This window comes from Zerene cesonia, chromosome 29 (assembly GCF_012273895.1).
Source record: "Zerene cesonia ecotype Mississippi chromosome 29, Zerene_cesonia_1.1, whole genome shotgun sequence".
NCBI lineage: Eukaryota > Metazoa > Arthropoda > Insecta > Lepidoptera > Pieridae > Zerene > Zerene cesonia.
The window spans coordinates 588,135-610,087 of NC_052130.1; the positions used below are offsets into that span (position 1 = coordinate 588,135).

The 21,953-nt window shown below is 34.2% G+C and overlaps 1 protein-coding gene across 1 annotated transcript; it reads right to left on the reverse strand.

The window, feature by feature from the left end:
• Positions 1 to 532: 532 nt before the first annotated feature.
• On the reverse strand, positions 533 to 17,924 carry LOC119837987 (outer dynein arm protein 1-like). The gene is made up of 13 exons (XM_038363798.1): positions 17,911 to 17,924; positions 16,119 to 16,230; positions 15,363 to 15,485; positions 14,630 to 14,729; positions 13,806 to 13,903; positions 11,577 to 11,716; positions 9,176 to 9,350; positions 6,794 to 6,976; positions 5,300 to 5,450; positions 4,761 to 4,932; positions 2,677 to 2,809; positions 1,055 to 1,185; positions 533 to 728 (listed from the first exon to the last, which is right to left on the reverse strand). Exons 1-13 carry the CDS (start codon positions 17,922 to 17,924, stop codon positions 533 to 535), a joined length of 1,728 nt encoding a protein of 575 aa, XP_038219726.1.
• Positions 17,925 to 21,953: the final 4,029 nt, after the last annotated feature.

The window sequence follows — 21,953 nt, forward strand, 5'->3', positions numbered from 1 at the left end:
CAGAGGTTTTTTTTACTTCGCAAATAGTGCTTGTTGTTAACTATACTGTGGAAATTTAAAAAGTTTGCCGTCAGTCGTATTGTGAAGGTGATTTCAGATGTTTTGTTGTGAAAATGAATCGTTTGTTACGTGTACTTGGAAATGGGTATCGTTTTATAAACGAATTCTGAAATGGCGTAGTTGATTTCAGTTTAGAGTTTATTTTCTAGTTCAGAAATAAGAGGAATTGGGTGCCACGGTGAATTGGCGCGATTTGTGTTTGCTGTATAAAGAATTGTTGAAATTTAGATAAATAAAACAATCGTCTTAGCGATAAGCTTTGCATTTCACATTTATCCCACTTATCTATTATCCATGTGTATGTTCAAGACTTGACACTTCAGACAGGCTACCAGACCAACATTTTTTTTATTTACATATATTTCATCTCTCTTTACACTTCATTCGTCAACAAACCATTTAAAAAATGAAACACACACTAAAAATGAAATATTTATTTCCATCAAAAAACATTCTGAACCACATTCAGAACCTACTGATGCATATACCGCCTCGCCAGGATAACTCTGCTCTGTGGCACGCGGCACTCTGTCAGCTGATGCACTCGGTCAGATCTCTCGAAGGCGGGGTCCTCACAAAGTCCTCTGAGGGCCTCCAGTACCTGGGCCTTGTTGAATGGCTGTTCTAAAGTGTCAGAGACACGGGAGAGCCAGCGGGCTTCTATGCAACTGATAGACAAATAAAGTTTTTAGAAGTATTAGGAAATTGAACAAAAATACTTTTTTTGTCATAGCAGGCAACTGCACTGGTTCGCCTGATGGTTAGCTATCGAAAAATGTCTATTAATAAATAAATCATTGGAAGTAAAAATTCGTATTTTAGAATTTAACCTATGTACTGTACTTAAAAATATCTGCATATATAAAATAATCAAATCAAGTATCGTAGATAGAATGGACCAGCAACTACAAATGTTGTAAAAAAAATCCTTTTTTGAGCAAACGAAGTTGAGTGGGTCAGCTTGTATCTAACAGATAGGAGGATCATATATTACGCTGGGCAGGGGTTGGCTGGAACCAGTAGGTTGATGGGGGTCGCAGCCCAACAGCTGGGGGGTTGAGGGTGTATCGTATAATTCTTCAAGCGGGAGGTACTCTTGTCACCCCTCTTCATCATGTGACGTTCCTGAAATAATTGTTTATTTGTTTTGTAGCGACTTATTTAAATTTAAACCGACTTTTAAAAAAGGAAGAGGTTATGAATTTGACTTTTTTTTTGGATTTGTTACCTAAGAGATTTTTCTGAATCTGAATCGCCTTCGTATTGTCAGGATTAGACCAAATTAAAATGGGACTTGATAAGAGACATCAGCTTTCAAATAAAAAGAGAACCATAGAGATCGGTTCACCCAATAAAAAGTTACGAGGTAACAAACTGAAAAAATTACCGTCGAATTGACAACCTTCTTGTTTTTTGAAGTCAGTTGAGTATTTATAGACACAAGCATAACATCGAAATTAATCAAATTGTATTTATATTTTTTACATATGTCTTGGGAAAGTTTTATCAAAATCGGTTCAGTATATAACCTGTTTCAACTCATATGTAACAAATTTGTTTTACTGGGACGTAAAACTAACGTAATTTGAGACATTAGGCGCCTTATTTGTGGGACAAGTGGTCAATTAAATCCAAACGCTGAAAGTATCTTAGTTTATTCTTATCTCCCTTCTTTAACCTACATTGTACATTGAATCGTCATAGAAACCTGGAAAATTTAAATGCGACTTCAATAAAAAAAAAACTTAACAAAAATTAAACTGACTTCAAAACACTTCAAAAGCGAAAAATAAATTAATATAATTACTTAAGCGCTACCCATTCTATTTCGAGTCGGTGGTACAAACAAACAAACAAAAACACTTTATTGTGCACCAATGATAACAAAAAGTAACAAAGAATATGTATATACACTAAATCATAAACATTCGCGAGCACAACAGGCGGTCTTATCGCTAAGGCAGCGATCTCTTCCACACAACCTGGTGGTCAAGGAGAAGCTGTGGAAAATATAAATATGGGTAATAGTCGGTGGTATAATATATGCGTGGAGAAAGTTACTACTAGTGATATTATGTAGTATGGTGGTAGTATCTATCTATTATCTACTACTATTGGACTTGGCTTGGAAAGGGAGTAATCAGCCAATAACAAGGAAGATATATTTTTGTATGTGGGAGTCGAGGATGCTTCGGCACGAATTGGGCCAGTTCGCACCGGGGAAGTATCACTACCCCACAGAATACCGGCGTGAAATAATAGCTTGCTATTGTGTTTCGTTCGATGAGTGGGTGGGCCGGAGGCCCATATCCTTTTCCTTATCCTACCCAGTCCTTTTCTTTATTCCTCTCTTTAATCCTTTCTTAATCCCTTCTCAATCTCTCACAAATGTTTAGTATTAAGCAATAAGTATAACAATAAGTATACACATTTGTGATGAGAGAATAAATGAATTATTATTATTATCAATTTAACGTCGACAATCCCTTTGTAGAGGATTGTAAGGTCTGCAATTTGACCTTATGCCTCTCCAAATGTTCATGGGCGGTGGTAGCGCTTACCATCAGGCGACCCACTTGCTCCATTGCTGACATAAAAAGAGAAGAAATTACTAACATAATAGTATGTAATTTGGATATATTCCCTTATCTTCTCTGCGATGAGACGGAAGGTCAGGTCGAGCTGGTGCAGTGAGGGTTGCTTATCACCAAGTAGGTTTGCGAATGGTTCCATGCTGCAGTCTAGGATTCTAGAAACGATGACCTTTTTGATATTGAAATAGTCTTTGGCGTAGATTTATTATATGAAAAAGGAAAGACGTAACACAAATTTAAGTTAAGGAGTCTGAAATTTTACTAAACTGTATTTCTAGATGTCTGCTTCTAAATGATATTTTTTCCTCTAACGTAATTGGTTATGTTTGAGGTATATCGAATTAAATAGAAAAAATATAAGTGAATATTAAAAAAAAAAAATGTTAGTACAATATATCATAATAAAGAAGTAATAATAAAGGTTAATGAGTCGCATTACATCTCATGAGAGAGAAGAAAGTTATGATGGAGAGAGAAGAGCGATATATTACGAAGTTTTATCGTGCTGTGTCATTTTCTTATTATGTTATATGCATAAATATTAAGGAAATATATACACATACCTACACTCTAAAAACAGTTCTCATTGTAACATAGACATAAAAAGACAGTTAAGTAAGCTCTAAAAGGTATTAAGATAAATGCTTTGAATGAAAATAGTTTTCAAATAGATTTATAGATTCCCCAGTTGTTAGCCAAGTAACGCCCCTTAGTTGAATTCAAAGGAATTTCACGTTGATTTATTGTCTAAACGGAATCCAATTATTTCATTTAAAATAAACAAAATGATGTTGGCTTAAATCAATTTCAGCGGTGTGGTTCGAGAGTAATAAAGAAAATTAAAGTTTGTTTATCATTCTGTCTAGTTAGATTCGTTTTAATAAAGTTATCAATATGATACATTTGTTCAATACAATTTTAATAACACCTCTAAAAGCGATTTTGAGCCATATTTTGTTATTTTCCTTTACTAACGGTGGATTACAAAAATAAATAAAAACATGCTCGTATACATTCGGCTTCCGATATATTTTATGAAAATCGTTAACCCAGTACATGAATCGATAAAAATGTCATATTTGAACATAATTATACGTTTCACTGACACATGATTGCAGCCGTCACCCCTGATCACGTCATCAAGACACCATTACGTGTGTCAGTCACCGCTGACGTCACAACTATTAATTATAACATCTCATTAATTGGATTGAATTATAATTGAATTGTAAGCGAGGGTATCCGTTATACTGGGTATGTGTTAGAAGCGATATCTGGTTTCTTTAATATATTAGATTTATACATGGCGAACTTGGCGCTTGGCTTTGCGAATATCTGTAATTTATTTATTTATGTAGTTTTTTTTACACGCTTTTATTAGCTTCACGTGTATGTTTGCATGTTTGTATATTACTACGTAACGGTCGTACTTTGGACTCGACTTTGCCTCACTTTGAAAGGATTTATTTGAAACTTTGTACACTTATCAATTTCTATTGCAGTATCCTAATAAGGGTCAAAGGGATTAAATAATTTCCTTAAATATAATCTAGTACCTAGTTGTTATCGTCTATAGAAGAAAAAAACAGTTCATTCTATTATCAAAGCGTTCTTTTTTTTATTTTTTGGAACTATGTTTATTCCACTTAATTTCATTCCCCATATCGCAAATTCTTAATGCTTAATTAATATGAACGCGAAGTGTATATGTGTTCATAGCCATAATAATGTATATATATAAAAGAAAGTGGTGTTAGTTACACTATTTATAACTAAAGAACGGATTAACAAATTTGGCTGAAAATTTGTGCAGAGGTAGCTTGGACCCAGGAGACGGACATAGGATAGTTTTTATCCCGGAAATCCCAAGGGAACGGGAACATGCGAGAAAAACCCCGGGTGTAAGTTTCCTGCGACTACGCGGGCATAGCCGCGGGCGGGTAGCTAGTATTGTATAAATAATAACGCTAACGGTCATTTTGGATCGAATATCCCGATTAAAGTGAGCCCTTTTTTAAGCGAAGTGTTGGTTCGCCTGATAGCGAGTCCACCTCTATACAAGAGAGTCTTCATATCAGACCTTGGGAAGGTGTTAGCCATTCTTACCTAAATATTTCACTAACACTGTCCATGGTGTTATTAAGTAACTCTTCTCGTTCTTTATAGATCTTCCTTTTCTCTTCTGTTTTCAACTTTTGTTCTTCTAACTTCTTTCTCAAGTCTCGCAGCTTGTTTTGCCTTTTTCCTTCCATCATTTCATTCCAGTCTCTTCTGTCCTCTTAATTAGAAGTACGTCAATGGTTACAAGATAAATGGATTCTTATATGAAAAATGGTAAAAGAGGAAAAAGTATAGTAAAAGATATGAACGCTTACTTTAAAGACTATTGACTTTAAGTATTTTTAGAGGTTTATATTAAGCGTTATATCGATTATGCTATTGTGTAAAAAAAAGCCAAATACGCAGAAACAAAATGGTAGATCAAAATGATATATTCATTGTTATTATTTCTAGTTTTTTTGTGAAGTTGATGATTATATTTATATTTGAATGGGACCACCCATTTTAATTTGACAAAATTTTGACAAATTGAAGGCGATTTAGTTGTTTTTAATAATTCTTCACAATTAAAACAAAAGGCCTACCGATTTCCCTTCGCGTTGCCTTCAAGTCCCTGCTAAGAACTTCATTCTCAGCGCAGTAGTCCGTCAACAGCGTGTAAATTGAGAAATTCTCTTGTTCCAAACGATTGAATTCGTCTATGATCTTGTTTATGCTGTCTTCTTTCGTGTAGTCCTGTAATATTGAAATTTCAAAACATTTGTAAAAATTATGGATATTTATGAGTAATTCTTACTCATTATTATATCTAGATGATTCTTTTTACTTCTTATCGTACATTTTAGGGCATTTTTATGTGTTGTATGGTTGCGTGTTGGCTGCTATGGTTTACAACAAATCGAAAAAAAATGACATTTTCCTAAAATGTACTACAGAAACGTATTGAATAGCTATTTGATTGATAAACATAATTATATTTCGATTTGTTTATAGTAATATAATAATATAATATATTATAATGCAAGTCGAAAATATATATTATTTACATTTACAAATTAATTCATCTTTTAAATATGAATCGTTTCGATGCGGCCAAAAAGGATTATCATTGTCAACGATTTAATGTAAACGGGGAGATTAAAAAATTAATTTATAGGTTTTAATTTCGAAGGGAAGACCCAAATGTGTTGCCATTTTCCCAAAAAATTATAGGCTCGTATATCTAAATTAACAAAGACAGGGGATGCGAGAAACGTATAGATATTTTATGTTGTTACTCTGTTATAAACCAGTTTTGACACATAGTAGAAATTTATTAAGGATTTTTGTTTAACACTGGTAACTGGTAACCAGTACATCGAAAATTAACGACAATATAGGTTGCTGTGAACAAAGGTAGCATATGATTAATTATATTTTGCTTTTTAAATAAAAACTTATTTTAAGGTTAATGCCATATGTTGTTTATTATTAATTGAAATTAAGGTGTAAATGGTATCTATATCAATTTTATTAATAAAATAACTAATTATTCAGACAAAAAACAGAACATGGATCGTATTCGCTGCAATGTTTTAAATAGGTTACAGCAATTTTCAATATGTAGTAAAAAAATACTTAATTGAAAACAATGTTTTTGACAAATTTTGAAAGGATAGAAGAATTTGACCAGGATACGGGATGCGAACCCGCGTCTTTTTGCCATACCGTAGCAACTAGTCTAGCCGCTCGGCCACCCATGATCCCGCCTCAGTCATGGAATTTATTTTACTCTTTCGGTTTCATATGCCTAAAAAACCTATATACCTACCTTACCTACGTATGTAAACATTCTGATTAAACCAACTTTAAACGGACAGATTTAATTCAAACTATGTATACTTATCGAGGATCGGTAATACTTCAAGAATTTTTTAAGTTTATCTTGTTATCCTGATTAGGATCGCAAGGATTTAATAATTGCGAAACGTTTCTGTATGAGCTAGTGAGACAATCAGTTGATAACAATTAAAAGAGAGACTTTTCTTATACTAAACTAAAACCATTTTTCGATTTTTTTATTTGTAATTTTATCTTACCGTTACTTCATTGATAATTTTAATGTGACGCTCGAATTCGTGCTTGATATCTTCTTCTTCTTTTATCTTCTCGGCTTCTTCCCTCTCTTCTTGCTTTCTATTGATGCGCATGACTCCCTTTCTCGCAAGAAAGTGGTAGAGTTTCATTTCGTGGTCAAAGGCTTTTTGGAGATCACGCATTTCCTGGAAATTATAATCTTTATATATATATATAAGTTGTAAATGCTAAAGTGTATTTTTTGTTTGTTTGTTTATTTCGTTCACGTTGTAACCGAGCGATTTAATGATATGATTTTAGGGCCTGGAGATAGTTAGTGACATTAGGTAATTACCGCTGTGAAACATCTTATTCCATTGAGATCTATAAACATTTCAAGTTACATAAATTCCAATAGATGGCACTGTATTCAAAAAGTGTTATGTATGATAATATGCCACTCTGTAAATTTCCTTTGATCACGCGGCCTAAGACATGCGCAACAGATAAGATTAATAAAAATGATTAAAATGAATTTCCATTAATTACAACCAGCTGATCCGTAAATATTTTTCTGTTAAAGACGCCTTTACAGCTTATGGTTATTAACGCATGTTCCCAGATCTTCGTGAAAAATTTAAAATATGTCAAGAAAAACATAGAGATTCGCCATAAAATCATTTAACAAACACGTTTAACGACAAAGAGCCGTTACGTCGCAATACAATGTATGCTCCGTTTTGCATTTTAAATTCAAGCATTTCTTTTGTGAACACGTATGAAACAAGTTTGCATACTAAAGTCCAACTTTATAGTGCCTAATGGACAAAGACTAGTTTAATTAACCTGTTGTAAATTTAACAACTTTGTAAATAATTCATGCATTAATAACGTGGAAGCATAGGCCAGTAAGAGACTAGATGGTTAAGGTATCGTTTTTAGCAAATCATGAATGTCATTGTATTTTTATATTGTTATGATTCACAAATTAAACATGGCAATGTGAATGTGTGTGTTTATTGTATGTTTGTTACCCTGTCACGCAAAATCTGATGTGTGAATTCGGCTATGAATAATTAAGTTGGATAAAAACGAAATTAGGGAATTATATTATTCAGTATATAATAGGATATAACTGTTTCGAATACAAAATATTTAGATATTCGAAATAGCCCGCGTAAATTATTAATATAGCACCTCGTGACAGATAGATGGAGAGACACACCGACAGATGGACAGCAAAGCTTTAATAGGCTCAATAGCTGCTTTATCAGAACCGTATTTCCAGTAAGCCTTAGGCGGCGAAAATCTACGCTATACCACTAGGACCCAAATAAACAATTTTAGGTATAAGAATGGAATGGTTTTAGTAATCATTGTAAAGTTGATATCAGACTGAACTATGCGTTGTTATTAGTTATTATCGCTTAATCAGAGACACGTTTGGCGTTACAATGCACCAGCCGTTTAACACATCTAGTTGAGTTTAAAATCTGTGGTAAATACGTACTTCAGTATGGAATACTAGGAATAGAGAATTTTAAGGCAATAAACTCTTAATGGTGTCATCAAAATTGATTGACAATGCTGATAAGGAAGTTAAATTGAGCGGTGGAATATTTAAAATACCTGAATGAGTGGGAATTACAAGCTTTAGTTTGTGTTTTATCACTCGTGCTTTTGAAATCGGAAAAACATTCTGCATTATAGTGTTATATGGTAAAATTCGTGCCTTTTATACTAACTTTTTATCTTTATGTTATTCAGAATATTTATTTGTTTCTTTTTATTGAGGATAAGTGATGTTCCGTTTCCCCTAGTGGTATGGGACAGATATATGTACATATGTTTCACTGATCTATTTTCTTTATGGACAAGTAGGTGATTAGCCTTTTGTGTCCTGGTAAACTAAGACATTTTGTGTGTAACTTTCCCGGGACTCGAATCAACTACCCCTCGGTTCTATGATTCAATGATTCTTTAAAAAAAGGATTTTCGATGTCCCTCGAGGGAGTAACCACACCAGATTCTAAAATGGGACCAAATGTCAACAATTTCCTATTATACACAAAAAGCATCACGTCAATCGGGTAAAAACTCGCGGAGTTGTAAAATGACAAAATCAGTAAAGAAAAACAAAAAAGTCTTTTTTTTTGGTAACCTCGGTGAAGAAGAACCCAGTATTTATGAAAATATTATAAATGTGAAAGTTTATTTCTTTTAATGTTTGTCCATCAATCACGCTGACACTACGGAACAGATTTCGACGAAATTTGGTATATAAACAGAGTATAAACTGACTTGGGTGATAGGATACTTTTCATCCCGATTAAATGCGATAAAACAGGAATTTCATATCCAGGCTGAGCCGAGAAGAGCGTCTAGTAAGTAATATACGTTCTAACCTGCACTTGTACCATCTGGTCTAGGTTTCCTTTCTCTTGTACAGACCTTAGCTTGGCGCACCACTCGTCCCTCTGGTCATATGCCAGCGTGGAAGACTCGAACAGATCTGTCAGAAACTTTTTCCCTTTCTTAAGAGCATTGAGCATTTTCGACCAGGCCTCGTTGAATATTGCCCTGAAATGGGAGATGTTTTGAAATTTATTACTATCCTATTAATATTATAAATGCGAAAGTTTGTATGGATGTATGGATGTTTGTTACTCTTTCACGCAAAAACTACTGGACCGATTGCAATGAAATTTGGTAAGCAGATAGCTGGACAACGGGAATAACATATAGGCAACTTTTTATCCCGATATTCCTACGGGATACGGACTTACGCGGGTGAAACCGCGGGGCGCAGCTAGTTTCTTATAAATATTAACAAATGACAATATGCCGGCAGTTATTTTCTTACAAATAAACAGCCTTCAAATTGATACAACTAGACTTTAATCGGGATACGGAAGGTATCAGCTTTCAAATAAAAAAGAAGCGTTAAAATCGTTTACCAAGTCGGAGTTTGTGAGACAAAGCCAAAAGAAAACAGTCGACAATTTTTTTTAAGTCCGTTGGTAATGACTGAAAACCTTTTAATTACTTATTAGGATGCTGTTTTCCTTGAATTTTTTTAGTTCAACATACCTATGCAGAGGAAACAATTTGTTCGATAGGACTTTTAGATGTAACGAAACGTTTTAGCGCATTATTTAACATATATGTTAGTTTATATTGTTTATTAGATAATATTTTTCTTTCTAAAGCCGGATGTAGATCATCTATTTACGGATGAAAATTAAACCGAAGCAATAGTGTTCTGCGTCAGAAGAAGAATAATTTATTATGTCTATTTAATAAATAATGTCATTGCCATTTAAATATACATTTACTTTTATAACTTTTAATACACTTTTATCACTAACTAGCTGCTCCCCGCGGCTTCACCCGCGTTAATCCGTACGCCGTAGGAATATCGGTATAAAAAGTTGCCTATATGTTATTCCAGTTGTCCAGCTGTCTACGTACCAAATTTCATTGCAATTGGTTCAGTAGTTTTTGCGTGAAAGACCAATAAACACACATATCCTTACAAACTTTCGCATTTATAATATTAGTAGGATAGTAGGATTCTAAAATAACATGGACAATGATGTTGTGAGCTCACAGTAAAGATACAATTAGTTTGCCGACATTTCGCTTTAATAAAGTTCAAAAAGACTTTTATGGGTCAAGAATCAAGATATTCGTTTTCATAGTGGAATTCCTTGTAATGGAACTGGGTTAAGTGGGAAAAAATTCAACACTGGTGAAATTTACTTTAATAAAGCTTGTTACATAATTGACTAATATCTTTGTTGTAAAATACCACGGTTTTTCATGAAATAGGACGATAAGGAGCAGTTAGCTATTTAGTATAATAAGTTATTATTATTCTCTGTGTATAGACTTAAATGCATACGGAGTTTAGTTTGTTGTCGATTCACAACCTCAATAGAAATGTCTGCGACGTTTTATAAGCACTGTTGAAGGTTTACATCTAAATATATATAACTGAGAGGTGACTGACTGACATAGTGATCTATCAACGCACGGCCCAAACTACTGCACGGCTCGGGCTGAAATTTCGCATGCATAGATGTTATGACGTAGGTAATTTTTGATAAATGGGGGTAGCCGCAAGATTAAAATAAGGGATGAAAGTTTGTACCATGAACATTATTAAGCGTGGGCGAAGCTGCGGGCAACAGCCAGTAAATATATATCATTAGAGTTTGAATTAAGAAAAAAAGAATTTGAGTTAATTATGAAAGGAATAAAGTCCAACTCAAATCCTTAATTTTTTTTAAGTGATAGCTTCTCGTGAAAGAATAAACTGAATCGTTACGCAACGCGTTACGGTGCCAGTCTGTCTCGCAATGTTATTAATTTATTCGTATAGACTTTTAACTGCTGATGAATTGTTAATTTTATTTTAAACTGCCACAAGCTATTTTATATTTTCGAAGCAGTGGTGGCTCAGTGGTGAGGACCTCGGACTTAAAATCGACAAGTCGGGGTTCGAGACCGGACGAGCGTGCAGGAAATAAATTTATTTTTCTATTTATCTGCGCATATGTAACATCACCACTGTTTAAAACGGTGAAGGAAAACATCGTGAGGAAACCGGCATGTCCAAGAATCAAAAGTTCAACGACATGTGACATCTGCCAACCCGCACTTGGCCAGCGTGGTGGATTATGGCCTGAACCCTCGTAGGAGGCCTGTGTCCCAGCAGTGGGAACATATATGGCCTGAGGATGATGATGATGATGACACGCTATTTTACTATAAGTACCATAAATAAAAGTGTATATAGTTCACCTGTCACTCAGCATATGTTCGATTTCTTCTCGAATTTTCTTGTTCTCACACTGGACTGCATTGAACCTCAACATGGCGGCTTCTAATTTATTCTCAGTCGAGGCCAGCCGGTTCTCACTGAGCAGACGACGTTCTTCTAACTAGGAAATATTTATTTTATAAATAATAATAAATTCTTTATTTGATAGTAACAAAGAACCAATACCAGTTTATAAAACAATTTTACATAAGAATATCACTTAAATGTCAAAAAAAAAATTCATTTTACGATCACATTTAAGTTTTTTTGATCAACCAGGACTTTACGGACAAATAGGCTGAGTCTGAGACTAACAAACATAGACTGTATTATATTTTAACAATATTACTACTATAACAATGTTGTAAGGCGTTAATAGTGTTAATAAACAGCCTGTAGTTTCAACAGGCGACGCCACCAACAACAGCTAGTATAGAAACATAAAGCGATCGCTGATGCGAAATTGTAATCGCCGTCGAGCTCAAGGGAGCGAAGCACACTCATCACAAAAGGGGTGTATTATATCCTGTGTGTGAAGTTTTTGATGGTTTAACTTTTATCAATCGATTGCGGCTGCGGCTATGCTTGTATGGAATATTACGAACATTACATACTCTTTGTTCGTTTTATCGCTTCATTGAATCTTTTAGAATGCTGGCTGTAAGACATCATAAATTGCAAGCTAAGTTATGAATTCGTGTGTTATATCATTAAAATTATGATGTATTTACTGTTGATAAACTCTAAAAACCAGCATAAAACGCTGTTAAAAAAATTGTATTAAAATCAGGTCTTAAATCGAATTATTTATATGAAGAAACATTAGCACACGTAAGATATACATACAATCGAAACGAATGTTTTAATAATTATTTTAAATCAGTCTTAAAAGATTATAAATTGATCCGTTCTCATTGTACAAATCTAAAATTAACAGCTTTGTCGCGACAATCGACTGCAATTGTGGACTGAATCGCGGAATGATAAATCATGGCTGCTCTGTTTTACAGTTGTTTTCAAATTGCTTCACTGTTCCAACATCGGCTATAAACATTTTAATTACAACGCGCTCTTATGACGCGAGCGGTTTGAGTTAAGGTTGTGGCAGCGAGCGAAGAGGCGAGCGAAACCAGATATTTCCTGAGTATTGTAGTAATATATGCTACAATACTGAATGAGAAATTTTTAAAGAATAAAAAAATATATTTCACATTGGTTAAGATGGTTCTTAATCATCTCAATAGATCGTGGGTATGTATGGAAGTATTTTAAACAAAAAAAAAAAATACAAATTAACTAACTTCCAGTCATTCGTGTTGATTACATGACAGTTGTTTTTTTCAGTACCAAAGGTACTTAATTGTCAGAACTAGACCAAATTGAAACAGGACCATATGTCAGGCAACAGTTTTATAGCTTCTGAATTCCTCCTTTTTACACGCTTTTTATTAGCTTCACCTGTATGTTTGTTTGTAACCGACTTCTTTGGGCGCGATTTTGACCCACTTTAAACGGCCAGATTTCGTTCAAACTTTGTAGATTTATTGAGGACCGATGACAATATACTAATTTGATAAAATTATTCCATTTTTCAATTTGCAAAATATGATAAAAGCGTGTTTTTTAGTTTTTTTAAACTATTATTATTTTGAAGTCATTTGATAAATAATAATCTTTCATACTTCTATTATTTTACACCAGATTCCGCCTTTGCCAATGATGAAGCCACGACCTTAGGTTTATAGTATTTTTAGGGTTTCATACTTTATAAAAAGGAATCTTTATGGGATCGCTTTGTTTAGTTGACAGTTAAGACTTCCTCCTGTACTGTAATGTCAGTAAATTCCGATTGTACAATTATTTTTATGAACTACTAGCTTCCGCCGGCGGCTTTTCTCGTGTGTAATTATTTACAAATGATTTAGTAACTGTGTATTCTTGATAAAAAGTATCCTATCAAACAAGTCAGCTCTCTCTGTACTAAATCTCATCAAAATCCGTTCAGTAGTTTTAGCTTGATTGACGGACAAACATCCAAGCAAAAAAACTTTCACATTTAAAATATTAGTGTGATTAGTATGATTCCATTTATGATTTTTTTTTTTATTAAAGTACGTATGGATTATTAACGGAAGACCTCAGTTTGCTTATGATAATCTAATTAACAACGGACAAGGCATCTCCTTCAAGTCATATAAATAAATCGTCACCTGTCCATTGTTGGCGTTAACGACCTTCTTCAACTGTAACAACCGTTTGTTCTTTCTTTGCACCAATTCGTCCATTTGTGACATGAGAATTATACCCTCTGAAAAAAAGAATTGTTGAATTAAAGATGGAAAAAAGGATCGTATGGTTTTATGAAACCACGGTAAAAGTGAAACTTTTTTTCACATTATAGATATTTACTTAAAAAGACTGTGACTTAAAAAAAAATTTAACTGACGGTCAGCTGATGGAACTATAGACGCCGCCATATTCGCCTCGGCTGCTCTGACGAACGCCTCACTGTATCCCCACTCCGCGGCCGACCGTCACGCGACATGCGATACAAAGACCGACAAAATTTGAGACGATAATAAAAATTTTACTTTAATTAGTTACAGACAATGCGAATATAACTGACTGATTTTTCAACACACAGGCTAAACGACACAATCGATCGGGCTGAAATTGCATTCGCATCGCCACTATAACGTGGGCATCCGCTAAGAAAGAACTAATAAATTCTACCCCTAAGAGATAAATAAATTCATACCCTAGTTTGTATCATTAACATTTCTTTGACCACTCGGACGAAGCTACGAGCAAGAACTAGTTTAAAAATAAAATATATACGCAATAAAGTGATGATAATATATTGATTGAAATTAATCAAATTTACATCTATACATCATTGAACCAAAAGAAAATAGAATTTATATAATATAAGCTTAAGATAAGAAAATAATTAAAGAAGAGTCGTTCTTGTATTTCGAGAAATGTTATTCTGATGGTAATGACTATTAACTTAACTATAATATTTTTAACTAACCATCACACTCGAACCCAGTCTTGGTGTAAAGCAGCAACGCTTTTTGTAGCTCATACCTCATTCTTTTGCTATTCTTTTTATGGGCACCAGATCTTGCTATCTGAAAGAGATATGGGTCTTGAACTAACGAAAAGTCTATAGCTTTTATCAAATAAAGTGCAACTTTATATGATTCACTAGCTGCGCCCCGCAGTTTCACCCGCGTAAGTCCGTATCCCGTTGGAACATCTTGATAAAAAGTTGCCTATATGTTATTCCAGTTGTCCAGCTGTCTACGTACTAAATTTCATTGCAATCGGTTCAGTAGTTTTTGCGTGAAAGTGCAACAAACACACACACATCCTTACAAACTTTCGCATTTATAATATTAAACTAAATATTAGTATGATAGGATAGCAGGAAGATACACTTCTTAGAGACTTATATACGATTGAGAGTTGAATCTGTATAAAGTTGAAGTGTTTGTTTGTTTGTACGCGATGATATCAGGAACTATCGGGCAAACTTCAACAATTCTGTCACCGCTGGAAATCTCTGTGATCCCTGAGCTATAAGCTATATTTGTACCACGGTCGTAGCCGCGGCAGTCTGCTAGTATTTCAATATAAGAAAAATTGTTTAAAACAGTACAAGAATAGTTTATATGGACATATTTATTACTATTTTCGTCTTTGAAATCTATTGAATTTCTATGAAAATAAAGCCTAGGTTAAGATATTATCAACTGGATCACTTTCAAATCTGTCCGCAGATTAATATATTCCTTCTTCAGTGTTCTCAACAGCTGGTCCTGTCTCCTGAATTGAGGATGCACGCCCATGTTACGGTTTTGCCTATCAGCCTGTACCATGCGTATCTGGAAACATAATAATCCATAAGCATTATAAACATGAAAAAAATATTTCAGTATAATCCAGTTATAGTTTTTGGGGCTAAAATGTAAAAAAAAAAACACGTGGCTTTATGCAATTACTTTTATATCAATAGCAAATTGACAAGCGTTGAAATATGATTTTATACTACCCACATGTACCCTATACCATTGTAAGCTAATTGATACGAAATAAAAGCTATTTTTTAATAGTGGAAGTTAGTTTTTTTTTTAAAGCAATAAGAATTTAATATTTATGACCTACTAGAATATTAAAGGAAATAATAGATAGTACAGATATTCCTTTTATAGATCCCGTTTCCGTGGGAATTCCAGGATATAAACTGTACAATTCTTTCTGGGGACATAAGCTACTTTTGGACCAAATTTAATTTCAATTAAATTAAATTAAAACTATTAAAACTATACTATACTCTTTTTATTTATATTAAAACTATACTATTAAACAATTAAAACTATTCTCGAACCCACAAACAAAACTTAATTCAAATTGGTGCATCCGTTTAGCCATTCAGTGAGAAAAAGGCACAGCCGAAAGAGAAAAAAAGCAAAATGTATGTCTGTTAGTCACGTATATGGTCATAGACATTACATCACCTGTCTCTGAAGGCGTAAATGTTCGTCCTCCATTTTCTTCATAACTTCCAAATCGTTATTTTGCTCAGATCCGTCCATTTTTAGTAAAATTTTGTAAAAATGTAAATAATGTCTAATTTGTTACATTAGCTATCAGTCATAGCCTACTTGATCAGCACTTTTTCATAAAGCAATTATATATTTTTTTATTGTAAGTAAAGTCCCGTGTCCCCTCATGGGACATGTGGCAGATGATGTATATCTGTTTCACTGATCGATCTTCTATACGGACAAGTAGGTGATCAGTCTTCAGTGTCCTGTCAGACCGAGACATTTTTTTGTGCGTCCCCACCGGGAATTGAACGCAGGACCCTCGGTTCTACGCTCACGCGTTAACCACTGTACCAAGGAGACGGTCATTTTTATATTATTATTATATTTTATTTAATTGGTGAAATTCATAAAAAATCAATGATAAAAGTGTTAGATCATTAATCACTTTATAAATAAAGCAAATAGTAAAGTATAAAAAAAGTATAAAGCATAGACGCTTTATATCTTCTTATCTTTTAAATTAAACAATGGATTTTGATGTTCTTTTTGTCTTAGATATTCAACCTTTTTTTTTATGTCACTGTCAGTAATGGAGCTGGTGGGACGCCTGATGGTAAGTGCACCGCCCATGAACATTTAAAGAGGCGTAAGGTCCATTGCAGACCTTACGCCTCTACAAATAGATTAACGACTTTAAATTGGGAAGGGATTAAGGAAGGATTGGCGAGAGGAATAAAGGAAAGGACTGGGAAGGGCCAGGAAAAGGATATGGGCCTCCGGCTCCCACACTCACCGTACGAAACACAGCAGAATGCTATTTCACACCGGTCTTCTGTGGGGGTATGGTACTTCCTCGGTGCGAGCTGGCCCAATTCGTGCCGAAACGTGCTCGACTACCACATAGATACTACTCCGAATTTAACGCGTGTAAAGCCGCGGGCAAAAGCTAGCATTTTATCTATCTTGAATTAAAAACATTGTTAATCAAAAATGATTAATTAATTGTTGTTTATTCACGTCAATTAATCTTTTTCACTATTCCTCAAACATGCGTTTATTCAATTAGACATCTAAAAGCACTTTTGAATCACCATTAAACTGTTTCCGCTGCTCCAAGTGGGTTCAAACTTTAGGTTTTTCGTGTTTATCTGTTTGTAATAATATTGTGGAAATAAAGTGTATAATTAGTATTATTATCTATGCAAATCTCGAGAACGGCTCGATCAGTTTGGTTGAATTTTTAATTGTTTTGTTTAAACTGATCGCCAAATGTTAATCGTATAACTCGAGAACGGCTCGACCAGATTAGTTGAATTTTTACTGTTTTGTTATGCCTCATGACAGGTTCTCATGCATAGCAAATACATATAATCACCAGAAAAGTAGTGGCATACCGCTAGTTTATTAAAATCCCGATTTAAACCCGTTAACTCGTTCGTCCAAATAGGCCAATTCATGAAAATATCCTAATAAATGCAATAAACTTCGAATGCGTTTCACAAACACTTCGAGAAGACGATTCAGTCTATTCATAGAATGAACATTTTCATTAGGCTTCAACGGCCGTCTGTCACACCGTTGTCTGATATTTTACAGCTGGGAATTTCTTTTTTACTGTGGAAAATTCTCAATTTGTATGAGGATTTTAAGTTATTGTTAAATGAGTTTCGTCGAGCACGCTTCGGCACACATTGGGCCAGCTCGCAACGAGGAAGTTACAACACCGTTCGATGAGTGAAGCCCGTATCCTTTTCCTCACCCTTTCTTATCCATTCCTTTTTTTCTTGTTAGTTGACCCTTAAAAACTAGCAATACCTTTGGATTATTGCCTTTATCAACAGACGGTAAATTAGCAGATTATAAAAAATATAGACAATTCTAGAAAACGTAAAGTATCTTTCATATATTATTTTGCGATCAACTCCTAAACATCAAATAAACAAAATATTTTTTTATACATGCTTATATTATAAATCCATACGTTCTATGTGAAAATTAACCACGAATTTATAAAATGTAGATCTTAAACCCTTATTTAATTTCCTACATCTAGCAACATAAAAACTCCGGATTTAAAAATTCAAAAAACAAAGCTTATGCGTCGTTAGCAAATGATAAAAAGTGTTTTAAAATTACCCACAATTACCTTTTAACCTCATTCCGCACCAAGTAGTACAATTAGTGGTATAAAATACACCGACAATTTGCTGTTATAATTGCTGGCTTTCATATTTAATGAAATTTATACAGCTAATTATATATTCGGGCGGGGCGGAGGAAAAAATGTGTTTACTTATTAATTTAGACATTACTGTTTTTATCAGTGACGTAACGATTCCTTAATATGTTGTTATGGAGGTTAATTGAAGTATTTGTCATTAAAAAAATTGTTTTTGGTTCAATACGTCTTAAATATATTGTTTTATTAATATATAGAATATTATATCTCGAATCTTCTTCCTGTTTTATTTAGCCATTCAACTACCGTTTATTGATATAAATTAGTACCAGAATAAAAATCTTACCATTTTAATTTTTAGTTTTATAACATTCAAATGCTTCATACATTCAGACACATTTTTAAATAGAAAAAATCGAAAACGAGGCGAGATACGAATCTGCGTCATTCGCCGAACCACAAAAAATTCGTAAAAAATCTTATTTATCTTATTATAGCTATTAGGCTAAGTGATACGAAGTATTCGATTCAAAGTTTTTTTTCATATAGGTGTTGGTATAAAGGAAAATTGAATTTTATCTCTTCTAAAAAAATATGTAATTACTCATCATTCCAAACGGCACTTTTTCTATATAAATACATATAAACATAGTTTCATACATCATTTAATCGTAGTTTTTAGAGAGGCATAACGTCCATTGCAGACCTTACGCCTCTACAAATGATTGGCGACTTTAAATTGGGAAAGGATTAAGAAAAGATTGGCGAGAGGAATAAAGTAAATGGCTGGGAAGGTTAAGGAAAAGGATATGGGGCTCCGGCTCCCCCACTAACCGAATGAAACACAGCAGAATGCTATTTCACGCCGGTCTTCTGTGGGGTGTGGTACTTCCCCGCGAGCTGGACCAATTCATGCCCAAGCGTGCTCGACTACCACATACAATAGATTAAGAATAATTTTAAATCCCGGCGATCCTATTCAAGACAATCTGGATGAAATTATAATATCATCACTGATCGTTCGTCGTAGCAGCCTTTTATACGTCCACTGTTTGACATAGGCCTCCCCCAAAGATTTCCAAAACGACCGATCACCAGCGGCCTGAGTCCAGCAAATCGTTCAAAAGTGTGCAAATTTTGAATGAAATCTATCCGCTTAAAGTGGTCAAACTTGTCTTAACGAGTCAGTGACACACAAACATAACACGAATTACACGCCAGTATGACAGGCGGCCACATTTTTTCTCCTCGAAAATGCTCGCCTCAATATTTTCGCGCGCTTTCCTTTGAACAAGTAACGTCGCTGCGAATTTTCTTTTGCAAATTTACGTCACTCCGCGCAACTTAAAGTGAATTTGTTAGGAGTTAGGACTCGCTATGTCCTAGTTTTTTGTCTATTTCGTAAACATTTTTGTTCGAATATTGTTCGCGGACGGATTTGAATATCGTGATGAGTTTTTCTGTTTCAATGTTATAAGATGTTGATATTTGAAAATAATAGGTTTTGTAAAAAATACACTTGGCTCACATATTTTCTTAAGATCAGCTATTTGCTAGTGAAAGTTCCATCAAGTTAGGAGGTAAACAATTAATGACAGTTGTTGTGTACATGTGTACACACTACACACACACACACACACAAAACTTTCTTAGTTAACCTTGTAAAAATAATAGCTGTTTTTGTACTCGCATAACGAACAGACAGATGGATTATATTTATTTATAACGCGATATAAAACATCTCAACTTCTGCCAGCAGTTCGCAGATATTTGCGAACGCTTGAGTAAGGCGGATGTGCTGTGTCAGCGATGTCAGTGGTCCAAGTTTGTTATCTTACGTAAGTCTCCCGTCAGTTAAGTTACACATAAGTGACTGTAACTTGTGTGCACGTTGGAACTTAGACGATTATGAGAGAATGCATTAGGTTACGTTAATCGTGAGGTTAAGATTTGTTATTTAATTTCTGCATTCGTAAGTTTGTGTTCTAATATTCTTGGATTAGTTCAAATAACGAAATAACCCATAACAGTTAATATTATCTGAATTGGGGAGCTGAAGGCCCATATCCTTTTCTCAACCCTTCTCAGTGCCTTCCTTCATTCCTATCGACACTCCTCTGTATCGCAATTTCAGAGAAGTTACCTTTGAAAATGTACCTTTTACCTTTTACCTTACCGTTAGGCGAAACACCAGCTCTGTTGCCCTCTTAATGACAAAAACAGTTCAAGTAATGTTAATAACTGACTATGAACCTAGTATTTTGTTGTGTTTGATTTTATGCGAGTAGCATACATTTAGAAATTAAAGACTTAACGATTTCGAGATCAAGAACGCTCACTGTAAAGTGTTTGAAACGGTCGAATAATATCCTATCCTACTAATATTATAAATGCGAAAGTTTGTATGTGTCTGTGTTTGTTGCTCTTTCACGCAAAAACTACTGAACCGATTGCAATAAAATATAGTACGTAGACAGCTGGACAACTGGAATAACATACAGGCATCTATTTATCCCGATATTCCTACGGGATACGGACTTACGCGGCTGAAACCGCGGGGCGCAGCTAGTAATTAATAAATCGCGTTTTAAATCTGTTAAAAGGTGTTTATTTCTAACTATGAACTTTTCACGATTTTGTATTAAAATCAAACATAACCAACAACTATTAAAGTCAGTCACATCATGCATAATACATAGTGAACTTTGCATATCATATTTAAAACGGAAACTTAATCAAAGGAATTATAATATAAATTAAACTAACACTGCATCAAAGCGGCTCATCTTGATATTATGTCGCATAATAAAATACTTCGTCAAATAACGTATACGCAGTATATCGTAAATAGCTTTTCGATTGCCGGATTCGCTTGAGTTGAAATGAGGTAAAAATACAAGGAATATCGCTGGATCCCAACAGTAATGCAGTCTTTCATCGGTAGGAGAATTTTCAATAAGAGAGATGGTTTTATATTTATCTTATATATAAACATATATACTCGTAGCTAGAAATCTAGTTATATAGAAGATATATACGATACGTGATATAGCTAGATAGTTCCTAGATTTTATGACAAAATAAAAAAAGCAGAAATCCTACTATTAACGCGAAAACAGCTTATCATAACTGTATGACTTTGATACGGAGAAAGATTATAGTCTGGATTAGTACGTGGGCTACTTTTGGGTACCTCACGAGTGACGCCGGGTACAGCTAGTGTTATTATAAAACAGAAACACGTTAGAAAAGGGTAAGGCTAAATTTTTCAATGATTTTGTTAAGGCATTAGGAAGGTACATGTGGAGAGAAAAATGGTACAACGGATGAAGTCGGGGAGAACCACTAGTCGTATATATTGCAAACATCTTGATACAGTCGTACAAAGAACATAATTATCACTTTCCCGATAAAAATGTAAATATGCTAATTGTTTTTGACCGCAACTTTCAAAAGTTATGTTGCCGGTTCTGAGTGGTAGAGAGAAACTTGTTTGTTTGTTAGTTCCGAACTACCGTCTTACGTTATTTAAGTCGACACAAAGGAATAATTCATAAACACGAATCAAGATTTATATAAGCCCGTATCTTGGCTTCAAACATCCTGAATATTTAAAGTATTCT